This window comes from Thunnus thynnus, chromosome 21 (genome assembly GCF_963924715.1).
Source record: "Thunnus thynnus chromosome 21, fThuThy2.1, whole genome shotgun sequence".
NCBI classification, from domain to species: Eukaryota; Metazoa; Chordata; class Actinopteri; order Scombriformes; family Scombridae; genus Thunnus; species Thunnus thynnus.
The window spans coordinates 15,378,508-15,399,803 of NC_089537.1; the positions used below are offsets into that span (position 1 = coordinate 15,378,508).

At 40.4% G+C, this 21,296-nt stretch overlaps 1 protein-coding gene across 4 annotated transcripts in view; it reads left to right on the forward strand.

Annotated features, from left to right (window-relative positions):
• myripb (myosin VIIA and Rab interacting protein b) overlaps window positions 1–21,296 on the forward strand; it is a 117,171-nt gene that overhangs the window by 34,703 nt on the left and 61,172 nt on the right. For all 4 annotated transcript variants that reach the window (XM_067578444.1, XM_067578445.1, XM_067578446.1 and 1 more), the window contains exon 3: window positions 19,818–20,039. In XM_067578444.1, the coding sequence (XP_067434545.1) occupies window positions 19,818–20,039 (222 nt within the window). The remainder of the gene's footprint in view (window positions 1–19,817; window positions 20,040–21,296) is intronic.

A 21,296-nucleotide genomic window follows, 5' to 3' on the forward strand; every position in this document is an offset into this window, starting at 1 on the left:
GTGGATTTTCAGGCCTACGGAGGGTTTGTGTGTAGGACTGCGTGTGTGCTTTTTGTTATAAAAAAATAAAACAAAACCAGGATGAAATCGACACCCAAATAAATCAGTGCAAGAAAGGACCAGGGAGAAAATGCAAATGTGTAAGTGTTAAGAGTGCGCCCCTTGATTACCTTCACTTCATCACTGACTCTTATGTCACCTTGTCAGTCATTTCCTGTTGCCATAACGACAGTTGCACCTGCTAATGAGATTGCCTTCGTTTTTAGTCGTCAGGAGATTTTGGATTAAGATTCATCAGCATGGCTCTCACGTATGTGCACATTACCACAGTGGCATGATGAACTGCTTTTTCCCATTACTGCTTTACCAATCCAAATGAAAACCCCTTGCCTGTGTCATACACCGCATTCACAACCACGATCATCTCAGTGATATATTATCCTTCCAGATACTGGATATGAAATTTTTGCAGATGTCTTGCATGTTATTGCCCGTTGAAACTGAAATTGCTGTCTTCTCGTCACCCTGATATTATACTTGACATGCTTATACCCAGCAAGGTATCATTACACAGCAGCTAAGCCTGTCTTAATATTGGGATTAATGTCTCGATAAGGATTTGTTCAGTATTAAGCCGCTGTGCATGGATGTTCATCTGTGCATGTCATCCCAACTATGTGCACATGATACACAAACATATGCACGTTTTTGCACACGTGCAGTTTTGTTTATGACATATTAGTGTGTGGGGAGAGTGGATGTTAATGTACTTAAGCATTAAAACATTAGAACTGCAGTTGTGAATCCTAAAAGCCTACAATACATAAACTCAAACAACGTGTATGTGTGTGTGTGTGTTTGTTGGGCTATTTCTCCATAACAACTGGTAGGAATCAGCATGCGTCCAGCTATGACTCATCCATGTGTGTGTGTGTGTGTAAACTGCACACACACACACACACACACAGGCACACATACACAAACGCAGACTTTCCGAGTGATAATCCGTTTTCTTCTCTGCGCTCTACCCACTTTCATCTGGAAATCCCTGTTTGTTTGCTCCAATCCACTGTTCCTCCCCCTCTGTTTTCCCTCTCTATCATTCACTCGCTCCCCTCCTGTTTCTCTCTCTGTGTTCTTTCCTTCATGTCGCTTTCACCCCGTCCCGACTGTCTCTCACTGTCTCCCATAGATTGTCCCCTGTCAGCGGTGTCTGTCATCCTCAGTCTGTTGCAGTGTATCTGTGGCTCGAGGCAACTGGGTTGTCCTCTCATCACCTGTCAACACACTGCCACTACCACACAAGAAAACCCATTCCACCCTGTACAATATATTAAGACCAGTGAGTTAGATGACCATGTTGCATAATGAAAAGAATAGTTTGACATTTTCAGAAATGTACTTATTTTCTTTATTGTCTAGATGAACAAATCAATAGTTATTATTATTATTATTATTATTATTATTATTATTATTATTATTAGTAGTAGTAGTAGTAGTAGTAGTAGTAGTAGTAGTAGTAGTAGTAGTAGTAGAGGTTGATTATGACACTATGACAAGACTTGGAAAAGTTAATGCTTACCATTAGCTAACTAGCTGCTAGCTGTAGCTTCATATTTAAGATACAGACATGAGAGCGGTATCTATCTTCTCATCTAACTCTCAACAAGAAAGCAAATAACTCTTTAACTATTTAACTATTTCCCAAAATGTTGAACTATTCCTTTAAGTATAAAGCTAGAGCCAGGGTGCTATTAGCTTAGCTTAGCATAAAGCCTGGAATCAAGGGGAAGTAGCTCTGTCCAAAGTTTAACAATACACCTACCAGCACATCTAGAGCTCACTGATTAACACAAATTTTAAAAGGGGTTAAAATTATTTTTATTTTTATTTTTTAAACTTTGGACAGGGCTGCTTCAGGTCTTTGGACTCAGCTAATACTTAATGGACAGACATAAGAGTAGTATTGATCTTCTTATCTTACCCGGCAAGAAAGCCAATAATCAATTTCTCAAATTGCCAGTCTGTTCCTTTAGCCATGTCTTGTTAGTAGGACATCACATTTTAGAGAGACTCAGAAGATGTTGGAAAGAAAGCTTATTGATTTTTCTTGCTAAGCGGCATTTTAAATGGTTGATAAGAGCTTGAATTGTCTGCAGTCATGTTTCAACAGACATGCCCATTTTTTAGGCCATTTTCTGGTGAAATGAATCAGAGTCTGGTCTATACATTACTGTATATGTACTGTATTGTATCTGAATCAATTTTTAATTTTCCCTTGACAGAGGCCCTTAATTCTCTCGGTCTGTGTCTATGCCAGCCAGGTTAATCCTCATTAACATCTACAAGACACTCCAGGGAACAATTTGTCGTGTACTGTACATGTGTGGTGGTGAGTGTGAGAGAATAGCACTCTTACACACATTTTCAATTGACTGTGGTGTCTTGCGGTTTTTAATGAAGATTTATTTATCGCCGGCTGCCAGATCCACTCTGAAGTAGTGAGATAAAGCAGCAACTACAGATTTAAAGACTGACTCGTAGGTTTGGTGGAAACAACAAAAACTTTAGAGCCTGCAGGGGGAAAAAATGGCCTTCTGTCTTGTCATTAATGAGAATTTTTAAATTTACAATGAGCTCTGACTAAATTAAACTCTTCTCATTTAATTGATTATAATTACATATTATAATTATTCTGGTTAGAGGTAAACTTGCTACTGCATTAGTTGCACACTCTTTGGGTGCTAGAACTTTCTGTGGATATAGAAATGTCTCCTCGTTCCTCTGGGGAATGATTAAGCTGCAAAACACAGCAGTTTTAATGAAGTTGGACTCATTAAAAGCACCTACTGTAGTAGATAAATACTGTAGGCACACTGTTAGTTACTGTCTGTACAAGCTGTGTTGTCTTCTAAAGCTTTTCTCCTCAGTACTGTGTTCTAATGAATGGAAAAAGGCTCTGTTGTCACTTTGGAAGATCGTACTCAGACACAGCTGAATTATTACAGGCTCAGATCAATATACACTGTTTGAAGTTGCTCAGAGCCTTTGTTGTGTGATGTTGCTGTTCTTGTCTGACATTTATTTCTGTTTGGTGTGTTGTTTTTTTTGTTTTTACATAGCTACACTCTTGTGTAACTTTTCAAATGTTAAGTTCACTTCTTTGACCATTATTGTGTTTAATGCTAGTAATTTTTGACAACTAGGGGGCAGAGGGTCTCGAAGAAAACTCACAAAACACAGCCTTGATCCACATTTGCAAGTTGCTATAACTAATAGCAAACAGTTGCCTACTTACACATTCAGCAGATAACAATATGAACATCCCATTGGCCATGTGTTTTTGGCTGCCACCTGTTGGCTGTAAGTCCAATATTTGCTTGGCTTTTTGCTCTATTTTTTGCCCACCTGCTTTTGAGAAAAATACATTGGTCTTTAGCGTTTAGGTACGTTTTTTATCCACCTGTTTTTATTTGCATTTTCAATTTGCTCATTAATAAACCCAAGTGGAAATGTCTAAAATTTGGACATATTGCAGAATTTCACAAAAATGGTTTTTAAGTTTGGCTGAGGTGGAAAGGTTGACGAATTGATAAAAGCAAGACGGAATAAAGTGCAATGGAAACAGATTTAGCGATTAAATCATGACATACATGAAGCATGTGACTTAAGTGTCCACTTAAGTTTCTGCTCCACCGAAGATGGAAAATAGGGGCTCCTGTGTGGAACAATGAAGACACTAACAATCCTCAAATTAATACATGAAACAAACACAAATATCATCCATCATGTTTTCTAAGTTTTTTTTGAGTTTGAGTTTTGAGTTTGTTTGTTTGAGGTTTGACAGGAGCTCTTTTATTTACGTTATCTTGTTACACCTGCTTCTTCAGCACAACCAGCTGTTGATTCATCATGAAAAACTCAATATATTCTTGAAATGGCAGTGGATGGAAATGCGCATTAATTCGAATTTCCTTTGTCAACTTTCTGGACTTAAAATTAGCTCTAAATTTGGATGGAGGCCTAGATTTTTTTTTTCTTTACTATCACCAGGTTACTTCCCTTCTGCCATTTTGTGCTGAGTGGGTAGCATATACTCGGCTTGTCTTTGCTTCTTGATGGAAATAGTTGCCTTCCTAGTTGGTGAGGGCAGTGAAACTAGCATTGCAATTTCTATGTGGATCTGTAAACCAAAATTATTAGCTAAAACAGGATAAAAGAGACTAATGGAGTGTCTGAGTTGGGCAGTGAGCAACTTTTCCACATTACAGTTATTTGAGAGGCATTTGGCATTTGCTAATGCAAGTTTAAATTGTTTCTCTCAGCAATTAACCCTTGGCTGTTATTATTTTGTCATTCCTGCACACTTATATCTACAGTACAACTACAGTGTTGCTCCTTTTTTTGGCTCTTAATGAACTTGCCCCTGCTTTTCAGCTGTGACTTATAGAAGGAGTTGGAAAAGCTGTTTACATTACAGTTCCTAATCAGTTGGCGGTATTTGCCCTTTTCGGGAGACAGCTGACGGCAATCAGATGGGGAGATAAATGGCTGCCATCGAGGCTGTCTGTTCAGTTGAGAGTTGGGGTTGTGAAGGTTGACACTCGCTGATGGTGAAGTAAACACGCAGCGTGCCCTTGCATGCAGACTAGAGTAGACTGACTGCCAAGTCTCTGATCTGCCAGTGTTGGATCTCAACTGAGTGTTCTGAGAGACGTGCCATATGAGTGTGAACAGAGTGTGAGAGTGTTCACGAGAGAGAGAAATTACATTGTTATTATTCTGGGAAGAGGTAGAGTGTGTAGTTGAGCCGCAACTGCGAATATTACTGCTGGTTAATGTAGTAACTGTCAAAATGTCTTAAATATGTTCCTTTAAATTGTCAGATAAGGTAATACCTTCCCATGTATGCATTAACCAGGAATTATGAACTCATAAAGGGTGTATCTGACTTTTATCTCACAATGTCATTTTACATTGAAAGATATTACAAAGTAATTTTATTTACATTTTTATTTTAATTTTGTTAATTTAATTTAATTTTGTTTACAACTTAATTTTTATTATTACAACTGTAATTTTTATGGAATTATATTACATCAATTAAATACTGTACATTGCACATATAAAGTAAATTAGCAATATATTACATTCACAGTTTTTATTGCATTCTCAACTCATATATAAGGACTTTTTATGGCATTTTGACAACCTATTATACAGTGTTTGACTGGATAACAGCCTGTTCTTATGTGATGTTGCAAGTGTAACGTGCAGACACACACACACACACACGCACACACACACACACACACACGCATACACAGAGGCAACTAAGGAGCTGTCTGTCCTGTCTTTAAGGCCATAAGCTACAGTGTGACCTATGAGTCAATGTCAGGTTACCAATGAAGGGGGAATGGATGGGGAGTCAGGACTGTGTCAGTCCCTGTCATCACTGTCACTGGGGTTTGTTACTTCATTAAAATGAGTTATTGAAGAGATGACTGGCCAGGGACATCCTAGCTCCAGGGCTGCAGTCAAGACCACCTCAGTCAAATTCAGAACAGTCAAGGCTGGGTCCAAATGGCCTTGAATTTCACAAAAGTATATATTTATCTGACTTACTCATACATAACACAGCTCACAGCACTGCCATCTCGACATATTGACTGCATTTGTGTTGAACTTAGAGTGAAAAGCTCTCTGCTATTCTCATGTCATTTTATAATAAACAGATGGAATGAAAATGTATAAAATACATAGTAACACTGCACACACAAAAAAAAAATCTCATTTCAGTTTGATCATAAGCACTGTCTACCCTGACTGCACATCATTGATGACTTCCGCTTTAAGCTGACAGGCGTTTATGCTTTTATGCAATGAGGCAGTTTGCCTCCGTAGCTGAATGCCATGAGAAATGACTTTCTCACTGCTCTGACCATCCTGTAATGGATGAGCCATTTCTGCCTTCAGCTGAATGCGATATTATTGTTATTCTATGAGGCTCGTATCTGCAGAGTGTGTGAGAGTGTCCAAAGTATGTGACGGGCATACTATGATGCATGGATGCACGTGCGTGTCTGTCTCAGTGTATCAATGTGGATGTTTTTGCTGCAACTCCTCCGGATGTTGCCACGCTCTGAGGGGAAAGCAGTAAGTCAAAATGCAGTAATTGCTGGAGCAAAACTCTTTTAAGTGTCCTTTCGTGTAGCAGTAATCTCCCCGGTCGCCCTAGTCATTCAACCTCTGCCTCAGCTACACCTGTCCAGCTGTGATAAATCTCTTTGCCTCACTCGTTTTTTTTTTCCCTCTTACTTGACTGCTAAGAAACCCAAGGTGACCAAACCAAGGATGAACTGATGTGGATTTCTCTCCATAAAGCTTTTCACTGTTTGCAGTCTTTGTCTGTTTTTCTCTCCAGATCACAGGAGGCTGACTTTTGTGATTGTTTGCTGCAGAGTATTTTGCGTGCATGTGAGTTTTGGTTTGGTTGAACATGAGACCCTTGGTGTAAACGTTTATGTAACTGGAAGATTACACATGGGTTTCTGTCTGCACACTTCCATCTAAGATGAAAAAAAAATCCTTTTACTGGCGAGAGTGCCTTAGGAAATAATGACTGCTCTGGAAATGAATGTTTGTAGCTTGAAAGGACAGGACCACAGTGTGGCCTGGAGTCCCTGTGGTGTAATCTGTCTAGATACCATATATATTTTGTGTTTGTGTGTTGAAGCTAAAGCAGTCGTATTTATGAGTGTTTCTACTGAGTTATCTGAGGATGCTTGAACATGAGAGAGTTCACTGCAGCTCAAAACAGCCAGTATAAGAAAGCTTTTTTACAAGACTAAAGCCAAAACAAAATGAATATGTAGTGTGGAAATGTTTGAAATTAAATAATGCCTGTACACTAGTTCAGGCTCTCATAAAACTCAGAGTTGTAATGTGATTAAGTTGTATTCAAAATTAAATTCCACCTACCGGTGTACCAAAGATTTTTAACTAATTTTTGCAAAAAGCTGACTCTTCCTATCCAGCGTGTACCTGCAGGTACAGCGGATGTTTGATTCACTGAGACACATTTAGACACTTTTTTTTTTTCACAGGTGGATGGATAGGAAAAAGTGAAAAGAGATATTTTCATCTTACTTTTTGCGTATTGCAGGTGTGAATAGCCTGCAGCGAGTTCGTTCTGCCTGACATGCACTGTGAAGCACAGTATGAGTGTCTCTGTCATGTTGACTCTATTGATTTGCCACCCGCATTGTATTATCATAAAGCCAATATGCATGTCTGTCAGCCGTGGGAAGTGCATTAAGCTTGTTGGTGTGTTAACACAGATCCAAAAGCAAACAGAGCTACACGGACAATCAGTCATTGTCATCTTACCATTTTATTTGTTCCTTTCCACCTTGGTTTGTTAGGTTTTTCTCTCTTTCTCTACTTCTTTCTAAATTACATCTTTTCTGACCTTATTTCTAGATCACTCATTTGCCACCGTGTCATTGTTGAATTTACTTAATGTGAAGCTATAGCTGGTTCCCTGCTCTCTGTCATTATTGGTCCTTCTGGTGCTGAAATCAAGTGCAGTTACAAATACTCCCTGTTCTCAGGCTGTGATCAATAGCTTGTCTTCTACATTCAATACTGTATCTGAAGCTGCTCCCCCAGCACCTGAAAATGTTAGTATGTGTCACACAAGCATCAGGCACACTGCAACTGTGTGAGGATTTGATTCTGTCTCTATGTCACTGTGTATGTGGAATTGACATGGCCTCCTACCAGTGTTCCCAGAGTGCTGAGACCATGTGTGATGGATTGATTTGATGTGTATGTGTCAGAGAAAGAAGAGAATCTATGTATGTGCGTGTGTGTCTGCATCAGTGTGGATGTGCAGTGTAATGTGACAAGTGTCATATCTGTTAAAGATGCACATAGACAACCTCATCAACACACACTCAGAGTTCAGGTACAGCAGGTGAGCTGTGGCTGCCAGTCAGGCTACCTCACCTCAGAATCCAATAGGGATCTGGAGTCCCGGTCAGTATGAGAGCCCGGGGCCCCCATTATGTCAGAGCCGCATCCAAATCTCCATCCTTGTAATTGAATTGGCATCTCCCAAAAATAACTCCCTCCTCTCTTCTGCTCGGTTCAGCCCCTAATTATTCCTCTCTGTCTGTCTTTTTTCCTTGTTCATTCCTCTTTATTTTCCTCGCATGCAGCTCTCCTCTCATCACAGGGGAATTCAGTGAATGATGCTCCTCTGTAGCTCTGCGTCTTTGTTGCCACAGAAATAGCCACTCGCTCCCTGGCGGCTATCCCAGGCCTCCTCTTAAAGGGACACTTTGGGATTTTTCAACCTGAACCCTATTTTCCCATCATTTAGTGTCTAAGTGGCTAATGGGGACAACAATTTTTGAAATTGGTCCAGTATTAAGCAATAGCGCTGCAGCCAGCAGCTGCGAAATGGGATGCCATGTAATCCTTTGGGGCAATGTATGTTCGTGTATGTCCACTAAAACTGCTTGTTTTTGCCACTGTTTGACCAATCAGCGACAGTCATTCCTGCGAAGTTCTTGTTCATCTGGAAAGTACTCCCCCCCCCCCCCCCCCAAGCAGGGATTTCTTTGGGGGTAAGAAAAATCTCCCTGGAACTTAATTTAGACCCTGGGCCCTACGGTGGAAACACAGGTAGAAGAACTTAGTTCCTCAAAAGCTTCTTAGTACATGGGGAAAGTTCCTGCTGTCGAAACGCAGCTATATTGTAGCGCTATTGCTACTGAAGCTGTCTGAAGTTCAGAGATGGGGTATCACTGTAACTGCTGCCTCACTCTACATGAAGCACATACAGTATATGAATCATGCTGTAGCATATTGACGGCATATTTTAGGCTGTCATTGTTCCCTTGTGACTCCCTAAGAACAGATTGACTCTCCCGTTCACTGCAAACAGTTCATTCCCCCCCTGATGGTGGTACTGGTGTTGGATGTGTGCCCCCCCACCTCCATCTTTTTTTTTTGGGCACATTTCGTTTGATTTTCCTGTGTGAATAGAGATTATTCAGCAGAGGAAAGAACAATCTGCGCCTGTTACTGAGGCTTGTAGGGCTACAGCTGCTAATCTGAGATACAGCTGGAGAAATTGGATGAAGGGATGAAAGGGAGGAGAAGTGGTCTGATGGAGCTTCAATAGACGTGTTTGATGAAGTGAGGCACAGGGATTTAGCTATGGATTAAAGGAGGTAAGGGCATGTAGGAGAGTTGAAAAGAAAGAACTAAAAAATATACAGTATCTGCACACAAAATGACCTTTACTCGCTTTCTGCTTCTTCTGAAGCTTTTGATGTGAGGTCTGCAATTGAATATTGCAACCATCATCTCAGAAAACAGTAAAAATGTCCACCTTTGCAGCCCATCTTTCTCTTGACACAGAGGAAATCTTGTGAACTGCTCCAGCTTCAATTTTCTGGAAAATGATTGCGCCCATCACAGAGAAAGGATGGTCGAATTAAACGGGGATGACTCTCTTTCATTTCAGTCTGTCAATAATGAGTAATTGCAGGGTCAAAACAATTATATCAGAATGCAAAACTGAATTCCCTCACTTCCAAATTATCTCAGCACCTTGCTGAGTTTGCGGTATGCACGTTATTTTCTCACCCTTCTTTATCGCTCTCTCATTTTCTCACATAGTTGCCACGCGGGCAGGCCATTCTGATTGGAAACGTTATCAGCAGAGCACACATTTGACTTGGATTGTTTCCCAAAGTGAGGGCTCATTATCGGCCCGTTGGATAATCGTCGCGAGCTGAAGTCAGTTCAGAGAAAAGTCTCACCATCACCCCAAGGCTTCATTTCAGCCCGGGTTCATAGAGAGGAGAGGAGATGGGGGTAGAGCAGGAGTAAAGAGGCTAAAGACTCAGGGTTTAAAAAGTATCATAAAGTCACAAATTCTCAGGAAGAAGAAAAAAAAAGGGGGGGGGGGGGCAGCAAGTGCTCATGTACAGAAATCATGGAAGGGCAAAAAATGGAAGTGAAGTATGAGGCTGAAAAGGAGAAAGGAAAGAGTTAACTGTGAGCGTGACATTATCTTAAACCAGTGCCAGTTTGATAATCTGCCTGGAAGCAGTGTGTAATTGATTCTTCTACTGCATATAGCCTTTAATAACCGCTATATCTTTGCCATAAAGCTGTGGGTAAACTCAACATTAAAAATGCATTTGGCCATGTCAATATTAACACTCCCACTATATGCATATGCTTAAATAACATTATTACTCTACAATATGTACACACTCACTGTAAAAGTCAATAGTGAGTATGGGTGCCAACTTTTTAAATTAAAATCAGATTATACTAATCCTGTCAATTAAAGCTGTAAGTGCTGTGAAAATCAATAATTAGTTTAAAACAGTGCTGTGAATGACATAGATAGTGTTCACCTCTCTCTTCCTCCTTTTATCCATGTTTCCTGCCGTGCATCATAGTATTTACATGGACTGTGCCTTTGTTTCCCTGTAGGGAGAGCACCATCACTCACCGAACGTCCCCGTGCGTCTTTCATATGGGTGCACATCTTTGTACATGTTCATCCATTCACGCTTACATGTGCACATATGTGTCTTTTTTTTCCAGTGTTTACTAACATGCCTCTTAGCTCAACGGGCTGGAAAGCCTGCAGGTTTGATGTGATGTATGTGAAGAGATGGAGCAGGTCTTTATATGTGCTTGGTGATGCTTCAAGAATGAATCCCTGTGGGGAGAAAAAAAAACTAACCGGGGGTTCAGGAGGGGGGTGGGCTCTTTCGTTCTTTAGGTTCTTTAGGAGGATTTGACATGCAAGGTATTACCCTTATAGCATGTCACGGTTCTCTTATAGACATTCAGTATAATGCTGTGCATCATTCCTCAGTTACAGGGTGAGCAAACACAAAAATGTGCTGCACTGTATGCAGACACAGATGTTTAGGATTCTAGACATACAGAGCAGAATGGGAAGGAATATATTGCATATAATCATGTCTCTCTCTCTCTTTCACACACACACACATGCAGAAGGACCGAGATAAGCAGCAGGCTGTCACACACTAGGAGGGGACTGTTTTTGACATTTAAAGGGGAACTGAATACTTATGGGATGTATTGCTGCTATGACCAAAGACTGCATATAAAGATGGACATAGTGAGGTGTGACGTCACCTATTGGTTTGCATTGGAGTCAGTTTGAAGCCCAGAGTTGCTGCTTATGGAGCCATAACAAGCATGGTACAGCAAGTACATTGATACAGCAAGTATCAAGTGACATTAAACTTACTGAAATATTGCAACAATAGTCTGAATCCCAGAGCTGAGGAGAGCAGCAGGTTAGCCAACTGTCAATCAAAGCTGTCAATCAACGTCCACACGGCAGACATCAAAGCCAACTATGTTTTCAAATCTTATTAATGGAGCAGTAATTTCCAAAATGACCATCGGCACAGCAATTGAGAAACCATACTGACTCATTGACGTATTTTGAATGGGAGTTAATTGGTGCCAGGGATTTTTTGGAGCCATCATCTTGAGTCGATGGCATCGCATTTTAAGGAACTTCCAAATTGGCTTCAGCCTCAAGCCGTGGTAGTTGCCGCTTGGCTATGACAGTATGTGAGATCTGAGTCTATGTATGTGTGCTCTAATAGCTTTATGAACTTTTATACTGTAGTTCATTTTACTGTGGAAAGGAGAGGGAGCAGCAGCAGCAGCAGCATCACAGCATCCCTGCTGTGGTCACACTGAGCTCTTCAGACACTTACCTGCAGAATGATAGAGGCAGGTGAGCTCAGACACAGCAGACACATTGCTCATTAAAAGCAACCACTGTGCCTGTTTTTCAGCGTGGTATTCGGTTTGAAGATGAGAGAGGGAAGTAGCGGCAAAACAGAGAGACGAGAGAGCGAGCCTGTGTTTCCTCTTTATTCATGCAGTGGATGAATAAAGCACACCAAGGCCACCACAGAAAAATGAACATGATTAATAATGTATGCTGTATAAATTAGTCACATCCCCACTCAAAATACAAAGAAGTTTGAGCTCAATGTTTAAAACTAGGTTTTTATCCCAATAAAATATTTAAATAATACTGTGAATGCTGAAAACTAAGTTCAAAAGATTGAAGGTTGGGGAACTTTTTAAGTTGTTTAATATTAGTATTCTCCATCCTCCGTACTGTATCCTTTAGTTAATTGTCTAACCCAGTGCAAGTTTACTTTTATTCATTTTTCCACTTTAATAATGCTATTCAGGGTCTGTTTCCTTATCAGTAGTTCTCTTGTAAAATCCGTTTGCAGTCTGAGGACTATTTTTTTTTTTAATTTTAATTTAAGACAAAAGCAAAATTATATATATATTTTTTTAAGTATAAAGATCACTTATTGTAATTCATGTATGTGTTGCTGAAGGGAAATTAATTGTGATGAAGTAAAAGTTAAAATGAAGTTCATATGTAAATTACAGTAAAGTTGCCCCCCGGTCATCATCGCTACAATAAATGTGATATACTGTAAGCTCCATTGTGTTTAGAGTTAGTTTCAGGAGTCGTCCACATGTCAGCCAGGAGAGTTTGGAGGAAGATGACGACCTACTGTGATTACATCTCTCCATCATTTCAAGTCACTCAGTCCCTTGATTTTACAGATGGCACTGGCTAGAAAACAAATTACGTTGATGGCTGCATCCGGGCTCTCCTCTGTTGTCAGAGATACTGTGTGCTTTCACTGATTTTCAAAAGTCGGTCAGAACTGCTGTTTATCAAACCTCTCATGGATGAGAGTGCGGATGTAGAGTTAAATAAGTTGTTCTGTTCAGAGTGAAGAAAGTTTTAGTGCAGTAGTTCTAAGTAGTTCTTAGCTCTCATGGCAATACAAAGTGCATTACAACTTTTCAATAACCTGTTGCTGAAATGTGACAAAGCTATCTGTTATTATTTAATCAGTTAATTACTGAGTTGTCGGGGATTGTAAAGATAACTCGCCACACAGGGAGAAGAGAGAAGGATATTAGCTAAACTTTAAAATGTTTTAATGCTTTAAAACTTTTTTTCTGACCGGAAATCTCTGGATCTTTTAGTGCATTGAAAAAAAAAACATCTGTATGAAGGAAGTAGTAATCATTTTCAGATGAGAGACATCTCCCCTGCCTACCTACAAGTCATATGATTTCATCTCAACTCACCGGCCTCCCTACACCTGCTCTTTAATCAACAGCAATAGTCGAGCAACAGAAACCCACTACCTTGAAATTTATGACCCGCTTGCCAGTCTGCCACTGCATTGCAGAGGAGAAAGAGAGTTGTCTACTGTGGTTCACTCAACTCAGCTTCACCCAGTCGGGGTCCAAATGCAAATTTTAGCTTTGATTGAGACAAAATTTTCTCACCCCAGAGCACATAAAAATTCTTCCAGCTCTAATGCACACAGGGTAAGGCAAAGATAAAAATGCATGCGTGCGCATATACATAACAGACACTCACAGGCACGCGCACACCAACACAGTGTGTTAATATGTCACTTCAGGCCAAATAACAGCAGGAAAAATCCCAACAAATTCGTACAGACTTCAGCTTAGTGCGCACACACATAGAAACTGAAAATGTTCACACTTGAAATTGCCCATTTTCAATTAAAATAACCTTAAGCGTTCAGGAAGCCCTCGATCAATTCACAATTACCAAGTGCATTTGGCTACTGTATACTTGAAAATGCACATCGACCCAGATCAATAATCACACACAAGAACGCACACGCACTCACTAAATCACCCAGGTGTGCTCTCATGTCCCTCTTGTATGATTTACTGCTGTAATGGTGAACAGTAGATGCTGGTGTTGTGGGTTTCCACTGCAGCAGGCAGATCAAAGTGCTGATCAAAGACTCTCTGCTATTGTATGCTCATTCTCTCCAGGATCCTCTCCTCAGCTACACTATCACTGGGTTAATATTACTCCAACATGGCGCTCTCTCTTTTCTAAAATATCTCCTCTATGTGTCTTTTTTCCCTTTTAATTGTGTTCCCTGCATAGCATCCTGGGTATTGTGTGCAGTTATGTACACTTGTGTAAATGAACGTATATCCCTACCATGCAGAAAAACCTATGTGCAGTGTGAATTAACTTTACCAAAACAGGGTTCGATTTGTGCCCTTGCAGATTTTAATAGTCCCTCACTATTTGCTCAATAATTAATTCCCATCCCTTATGCATGAAGGTGGATGGCACTGTGCTCTTGGGTTATTTGGTGCATTACAAAACCCGAAGGTATGCACCACCCTGCATTTCAAGATTCTAATAATATGCTGTTATGAAGCTGTTATTCTAATCACTCATTACTTACAAATGCAGCTAATTGAATCTCCAGAAATATCTGTTTTCATAGCCACAATATGGCTACTGATTGCTGTTGCAACAGCCTTGTATACTGAAAGATGGATACTCTCGTGCTATCGCTTTCTCAGAGATGCTACCATTGCTTTAGGACCAGAAATGTTTGGTTTCTTGGTCTTTTTAGCATTCTTATTGTCTGGTGTAATTACAGTGATGCAGGGAACCTGCTTTTTCTTGTATAAAAGAATGATGTTATGTGCAACGAATTCACACACTCATACATCTCCTCTCGAAATAAGTCCATAAGCAAGTACATTCTGTAAGGTTGTATTGGTTACCATAAACACTAATTACAATGAAATAACATATTCTAAACACAATAGTATTTCCTTTGCACCTGAGATGATTCATCACACTGCCTTCTGGTTGTGTGTTGGTCAGCATCATCAGTTTTGAGAGCTATAACTCTGAAGTGCTGCGCTGAGCAACACAACAGCTGCCATGAGGGTGATACATCATTAAAAAAAAAAACCCTGCTTTGTTTTTGTTTTCTGGCTAGGCTGCACAGCTGGACCTCAAAATGCCATTATCTTAATTACAAATCTGACCATAAGTTTACCAGGAACCTTGAGCTTATAGGCACTGCCTCCTGTGTCAGCTGAAAGCAAGAGAGAAAAATGGACTATAAGGAGAAGGAGAAATGAGGGGACTCTGAAAAATAGCTATGTTAATAGATCGCTAGCAGACACAGAGAGAGACAGTGAGGAAGGAGAAGCAGGGCAGACTTGATGGAAAACGAAAGAGAGATGAGAGAGAGCCGAGTTAATAGATCTTCAGCACAAATAATATTTGCCAGGAGTGACAGGCTGTCAGAAATGTGCTGCATATCATTAAATCCACAGACTGGTTTTAAATAACAAAATGAATTGGTATTCAGCTTGTATCGCTGTTAAACCCACTGTACCCACGACACATGCACTGCAGTAACTGATTTGCATAATCAATCATTTTTAATTCAAGAGTTTGGTTTCTTGCAAACTTCCAGCATCTGCAGAACTTTGTGTTGCTCATATTTTGTCCAGAGCGAATGCAGTTAATCATGTTGATATTAAACAAGGCTTGAGTGATTATCTGTCTAATAAACATGTTAAGTGATATGAAAAAAGATGGGTTTTTGTGAGATACAGGGCTGCAGCTGGGCACAATCTGCATATGCTTTGACTATTGTCTAATGTAATTTAAAGGTATAATATGTAATTATTCCACATTAAAATATCTAAAAACAACTAGCCCTATGTTATATATTTTGTTGAGTTGTGTACTTACATTATCCCAAATGTTTCCAACAATTTTCAAACCCAGAGAAATCTGTAATTCAATGAACGTAACGGATTGTTTCATTTGGTCGCATGTCAATGGCAAGATAATACATCGGCGTTGTAGTTGTTCCACAGAAACTGTTATAAATGGACTTTTATTCAGTTTTAAGCCACGATAAATTTAAGTCATTTTTAACTGTATCTTTTAACCGGAAGAAGGATTTTAGTCATTGGATGTCTGGATCTTAAGTTATCAGAGAAATAAACTGGGCAAACGTTAGCAGCAGCTCGGCTAATAGCGCCCCCAGGAAGTCCAGTGGTTGCCGAACATCGTCGGAGAAATGCTGATTTTTTAGGTAAAACAGCTTTAATTAGTATTTTAATGATTTTAATCTGCGTGTACGTTTGTCTTTAGATAGGAGGAGACCTCTGCGGATAATTCGGCTCCCGGGATAAACCGGCTGAACGTCTGGATCTTAAGTTATAAGAGAAATAAACCAAACAAGTGTTAGAAGCAGCTCGGCTAACAGACGTCCAGTGGTCGCCATACATTGTCGGAGAAACACCGATTTTTTTTTTTTAGGTGAAACAGCTTTATTCAGTGTTTTTACCTGTAATAACTGGGTCCGTTTGTTCTGGAGAGGAGGAGACCTCTGCGGGTAATTCGGCTCCTGGTAAAAACGTCCTGAACGATTAACACTGGCGTAATCCTATCCTGGTGAAGCTGGTTATTTAACAACGAAGACAACAACTCCCATGATACCTTGCTACTTCACACCATCATCACACTCCATCTTTCGTTATTGTTTTGATTGAGAGACCCCTAGCGGCTGAAATTATATATTATGCGTTTAATGGCTGCCTTTGTCTGCAGTCCTTGCACTTGCACTGTATTCTTGTAAAGCATTTAGCAGACGCAGAATGAAGAGAATTTAATCAAAATTCCCCATTGTCCTCACTTTCCCTGTGTGTCCTGTACTTGTAGCAGTGTATCCCACAGGAACAAAGATAATGATTTGGTGTTGAACTGCTCAAATGTGGCTCATGGGTAAAAGTTCACTGGAGCCAAAACAGTTGATCAACAGAAAATTAATATACAGCTATTTTAATAATTGATTAAATGTTTCAGTCATTTTACAACCAAAAATGCAGTCAGAATTTGCTACTTTTCTCTGATTTATATCATCTTAACATGAACATCTTTGGGTTTTGTGCTGTTGGTCACACAAAACAAGCAATTCGAGTATGTCACCTTGGGCTCTGGGAAGTTATAATTGGCCTTTTTCACCATTTTTTGACATTCTATTGAGAAAAGGATGAATTGATGAATTGAGAAAATTGTTGGCAGTTTAATCCACAATGAAAATAATTGTTAGTTACAGCCCTTAAGTCAACCATTACCAAACAGAATTACAGTGTGTATTGAACAAATTTTATTTAATTGAATAATCAACCTTGTTAAATAAATAAAATTTTGTGCTTTTGCTTTGACCTGAAGATTAAAGTGTGAATGTTAATAAGTTCATTATTAAATGAAATATGAAGCACTTGATAGGAAAGGTTTAACTGGAGTGTACTGTGTGTGCATGTGTGTGTGTGTGCGAACAAACACTTCAAGGTCCATTGCATAGCTTAGCATTCAGTAGCATTTCATGATTCCTCTTTAAGTATCTCAGACATTATCTGTACTGGTGATGTAAGCTGTGTCTGGTTGAATGTTAAATGGTAAGAATTAGTAGCCATAAAAGCCTGATAACATTACAAATTCCTGTAGTGCAAAAAGTCTCCTCGTTAATCGACTAGTGTTATTTCTTACGAGCTAATTGTACCTTCCTGGCACCTGTATAACCCACATGTAACTACAGCCACGGCTGCGAGATGAGCACAGATTTTCATGTCTCATTAACGGAGATGTGAGTTAATGTGAAGGGATGCCATGCATGACACCCCCCACCCCTCCCTTCCCCCTGTCCTTGGATATATGTGTACATTTGCCCACTTATTTAATTAAACGGCTGGAGCTAGCCATTATCTAACTGGGCTGTTCATTAAACCGTATCACAGACAGACAGAGAGAAAATAGATCCTGATCCTAATCAGAGCTGAAGGAAATCATTTCCAGGCAATGGCTTCTTCCAGTTATTGAGATATAAATGTATGCTGTATATACAGTATTTAGCTTGGATGTTGGATTTTTGATGCTGCATTTATGTTCTCTTACTGTAGGTTCATTTAAATAGTTTTAATTTAATTTTGGCCTCCGTTTTCTAGCAGCTGTGACCTTGCATGTGAACACAAGATATGAAACCCCTTTTGATCATCTTGGTATATTACAAGTGTGTCAGTATATATGCCAACCACTGCCCTTCAACCCTCACACCCCCACCCCAACTCCCTCCCAATCTCACATGACACTGTATATGAATGGTTTGTTCGTCTTGTTAATATGCTGCATCTAATGATGCATATGAAAAGCAATCAGCAAGGCAGCAGAGGATCTGCTTGAGGAGCAGCGTTAATAACTTAGGGAAGCGGGAGATTGCGATGCCCCTGCTGGCTCCACGTACACACAGGAAATTCACAATATGCTGCATTCAGCACGCTGTTTTACCACACACTTAATTTTCTATGTATGACTTGGTGGATGAGTCGAGATGGGAACACCTACACGATTTATAGTACCTTTTACATCCACGTGTTGCATGTATCACTGTGTTCAGACAGGATTGCTTGTTGTCTCTGTTTTAAAAATATTGTTTTTGTCTGTGTTGTGTGCATGTCTTTTCACATATTCTGTAAATGGCATCTGCTGTGTATCTGTAGGATCAGTGAACACACTCTGGGCTATAACCTGGCTGTTTGTAGTGTATAGAGGAGCAGCTTGAATAATTTACTCGCTGCCCATTCGTGCTGAACCCACTTTCACACCTTCCCAGCAGCAGCAACAGCTCCATTTCTGCATCTCAGCCTCCATTCACGCCTAATGACAACTGATGGGCAACAGTGTAAACACAAATAAGTGTGTTACTTAAGCTCCCGTGTGTATTATTTTAAATCTAATTGACCCCAGTGCGATGTGTACTGATGATGATAGGTTTATGATATAAATGCAAACCATTACATAATTTATTCTAGCCTCTGCTTGTGGTGCATTGCTCAGTCAGCACAAATCCTACTGAGGAAAAACCCATGTACATAATTTATGTGAACAGTTGAGTACAGGCCTCAGATAGCAAGGCTGCTTTGCTGGTTAAAACACTGATTAACAGCCCTTATTAACCTGTCTCTCTTTTCCTTTTACCTTGAATATCAAACCTTACTTGTCAGTCGTATATGCAGCTGTAGGAATTTCAGCGTGAGTTGTGGATTTTATTTGATTTTTGAACTAGCTTTGGTCAACTATTTCAATCTATAATCCTAATAGTTCATTAGTCTGAGCTATTCTCTGAGGCGTTAAGATTAGTGAGGTTCTGCCGCTCTTTAGTGCGCCTTCATGGCTGTAGTTTAAAACTATAATTTTTGGACTGAAGCCCAACTGGCTCCCCATTATGACTGTAAGCTTTTCATCACTGCTGTTTTTCTCCCAGGCTAGTTTGTGTGAAATCTCCAGCAACTGACCTTCAATTTAGTAGTAGCACTATTTATACCAATTTACCATCATCATCCATGTTTTCATAATGCCGCCTGTGCCTTAATTCAACAGAGGTGCTATGCTTTGTCGTCAGAGGATGCAGAGGACGTGCATGCCGTGCTCCCCTCAGCTGTGTTTTTGACTAATGTGGGCAAACAAGGCATGACAGGTTCTCCCAAATTGAAATGTCAGCCATCACGTTAATTCCACAAAATCAGTGTTACGAGAGTGAGAGAAAGAGAGAGAGAAACGAAGAGGAGCGGGGTTTTCAACAAACCCATGACCCCCTTCTGCCCTCCCCTCTTCTTGTTTTAATACCCCCCACACACACCTTTTTAAATTTTCATTTGCCTCAGCATCTCCAATTATTCCGCATCACCATCCTCCACCGTTTTCACATTCTACCTCTCGACTAGACACTCACCACCCTCTCGCTCTCTCTCCTCCCTCCCCCTCCTGTCCCCCCCCCCCCCCACACACACTCTCTCTCTCTCTATCTCGGTTTCAGTGAGATGAAGCAGGAGCTGGCGGAGGAAGGCAGCAGATGCTCTATCCTCTCCAAGCAGCACCGCTTCAACGAACACTGCTGCATCCGCTGCTGCGCGCCCTTCACCTTCCTGCTCAACCCCAAGCGCCAGTGCCTGGACTGCCAGTACAACGTCTGCAAGACCTGCTGCACCTACAACAAGAGGGACAAAGCCTGGCTCTGCTCCGCATGCCAGAAGGGCAGGTTAGCATTTTCACACATACATTCACATACACACCGGCGGTGGAGAGATTAGAGTAATAGCAGAGGAATGAATGGGGGGGACTGGAGATACGGGAGAAGCTGTGAATTGGTAGACTGGAGGGCGGTGAAGTAGGGAGAATAATTGGGATGGAAGATAAAAAAAAGGGGGACATTTATGAAGGGAATAAGAAAGGAGGAGGTGTGAGGGAACATGGGCACAGTAGGAGACAGATGTGAGGGGAAAAAAAGTGAATGAATAAGAGGGATGGAGGACTTTGACAGAGTAAGCGCTGGGAGGATGGGTGTTTTCAGGATTTTGTTTTATTACTTGTTTGAGCTCCCAACTCTGTATTCATTTTTAATGGGAATGAATGTTTTCAGCTCTTTTAACATCCTTGGTAGTTGTACAGCAAAGAAGGGAGAAGATATGGGGCCACTGAAGGAGACGATAATGAAAAGGGTTGTAGAAGAAGGGAGGAAATGTGAAAATATACACTGCTGGAGAGAGAGGGATACGCAGAAGGGCAGGGGAGATAAATGATCAGGATTCAAGCTTTTGGATTTTTGACATACAACTCTGATTTCTTGTGGGAAATCTTTATGTTCTTAAATTTTTTTTTTTTTTTTTTTATTTCCTCCTGCTTGTTTTGTGTCCCCTGGTCTCACACACTAGACATCTGGCTTTTAGGGAAAATAAAGGAATCTACATTATTCAACAAGAGAAAACAATCTGAGGAGCAGAAAGTGCTGGGGGAATGAGCTACAGCTGGTTATATTTGCAAATGTGTGTTGCGGAACTGTGTGTGACTGCGTGTGTTTGTTTGTCTGTTAAGACTGTTTATGCATGCATGTGTCCAAAGCCTTGGGAGTTGTTCTAGTGGTCCGACTCACCATTTGATGAATATTGAGCTCTTGCTGTCTAGGCAGGGTGGGGTGTTGGAAACACTATTGTCATTCACTGTGCTGGATTCATGTGTTTAAAGCAAAATCAACTGCAGGCTTGGAATACTAGATGTGTGAATATGCATATAATGAGATTGCATATGTCGAGTATGAGCGTCTATATGTGCCATTGTTTACTGTCACACTTGAGCGTCTGCTGTCGGGTGCTAATGTATTTGTGAAAAATACAATATGAGATCTTTGAATGACATATATCAAAAAGATAGAGAAACAGGTGTTTATGTGAGCGGTGGTGCGTTTTTTGATTCTTCTGGCTGTGTGTGTGCGAACGTGGAGAGGTTGAGGTGGACAGCA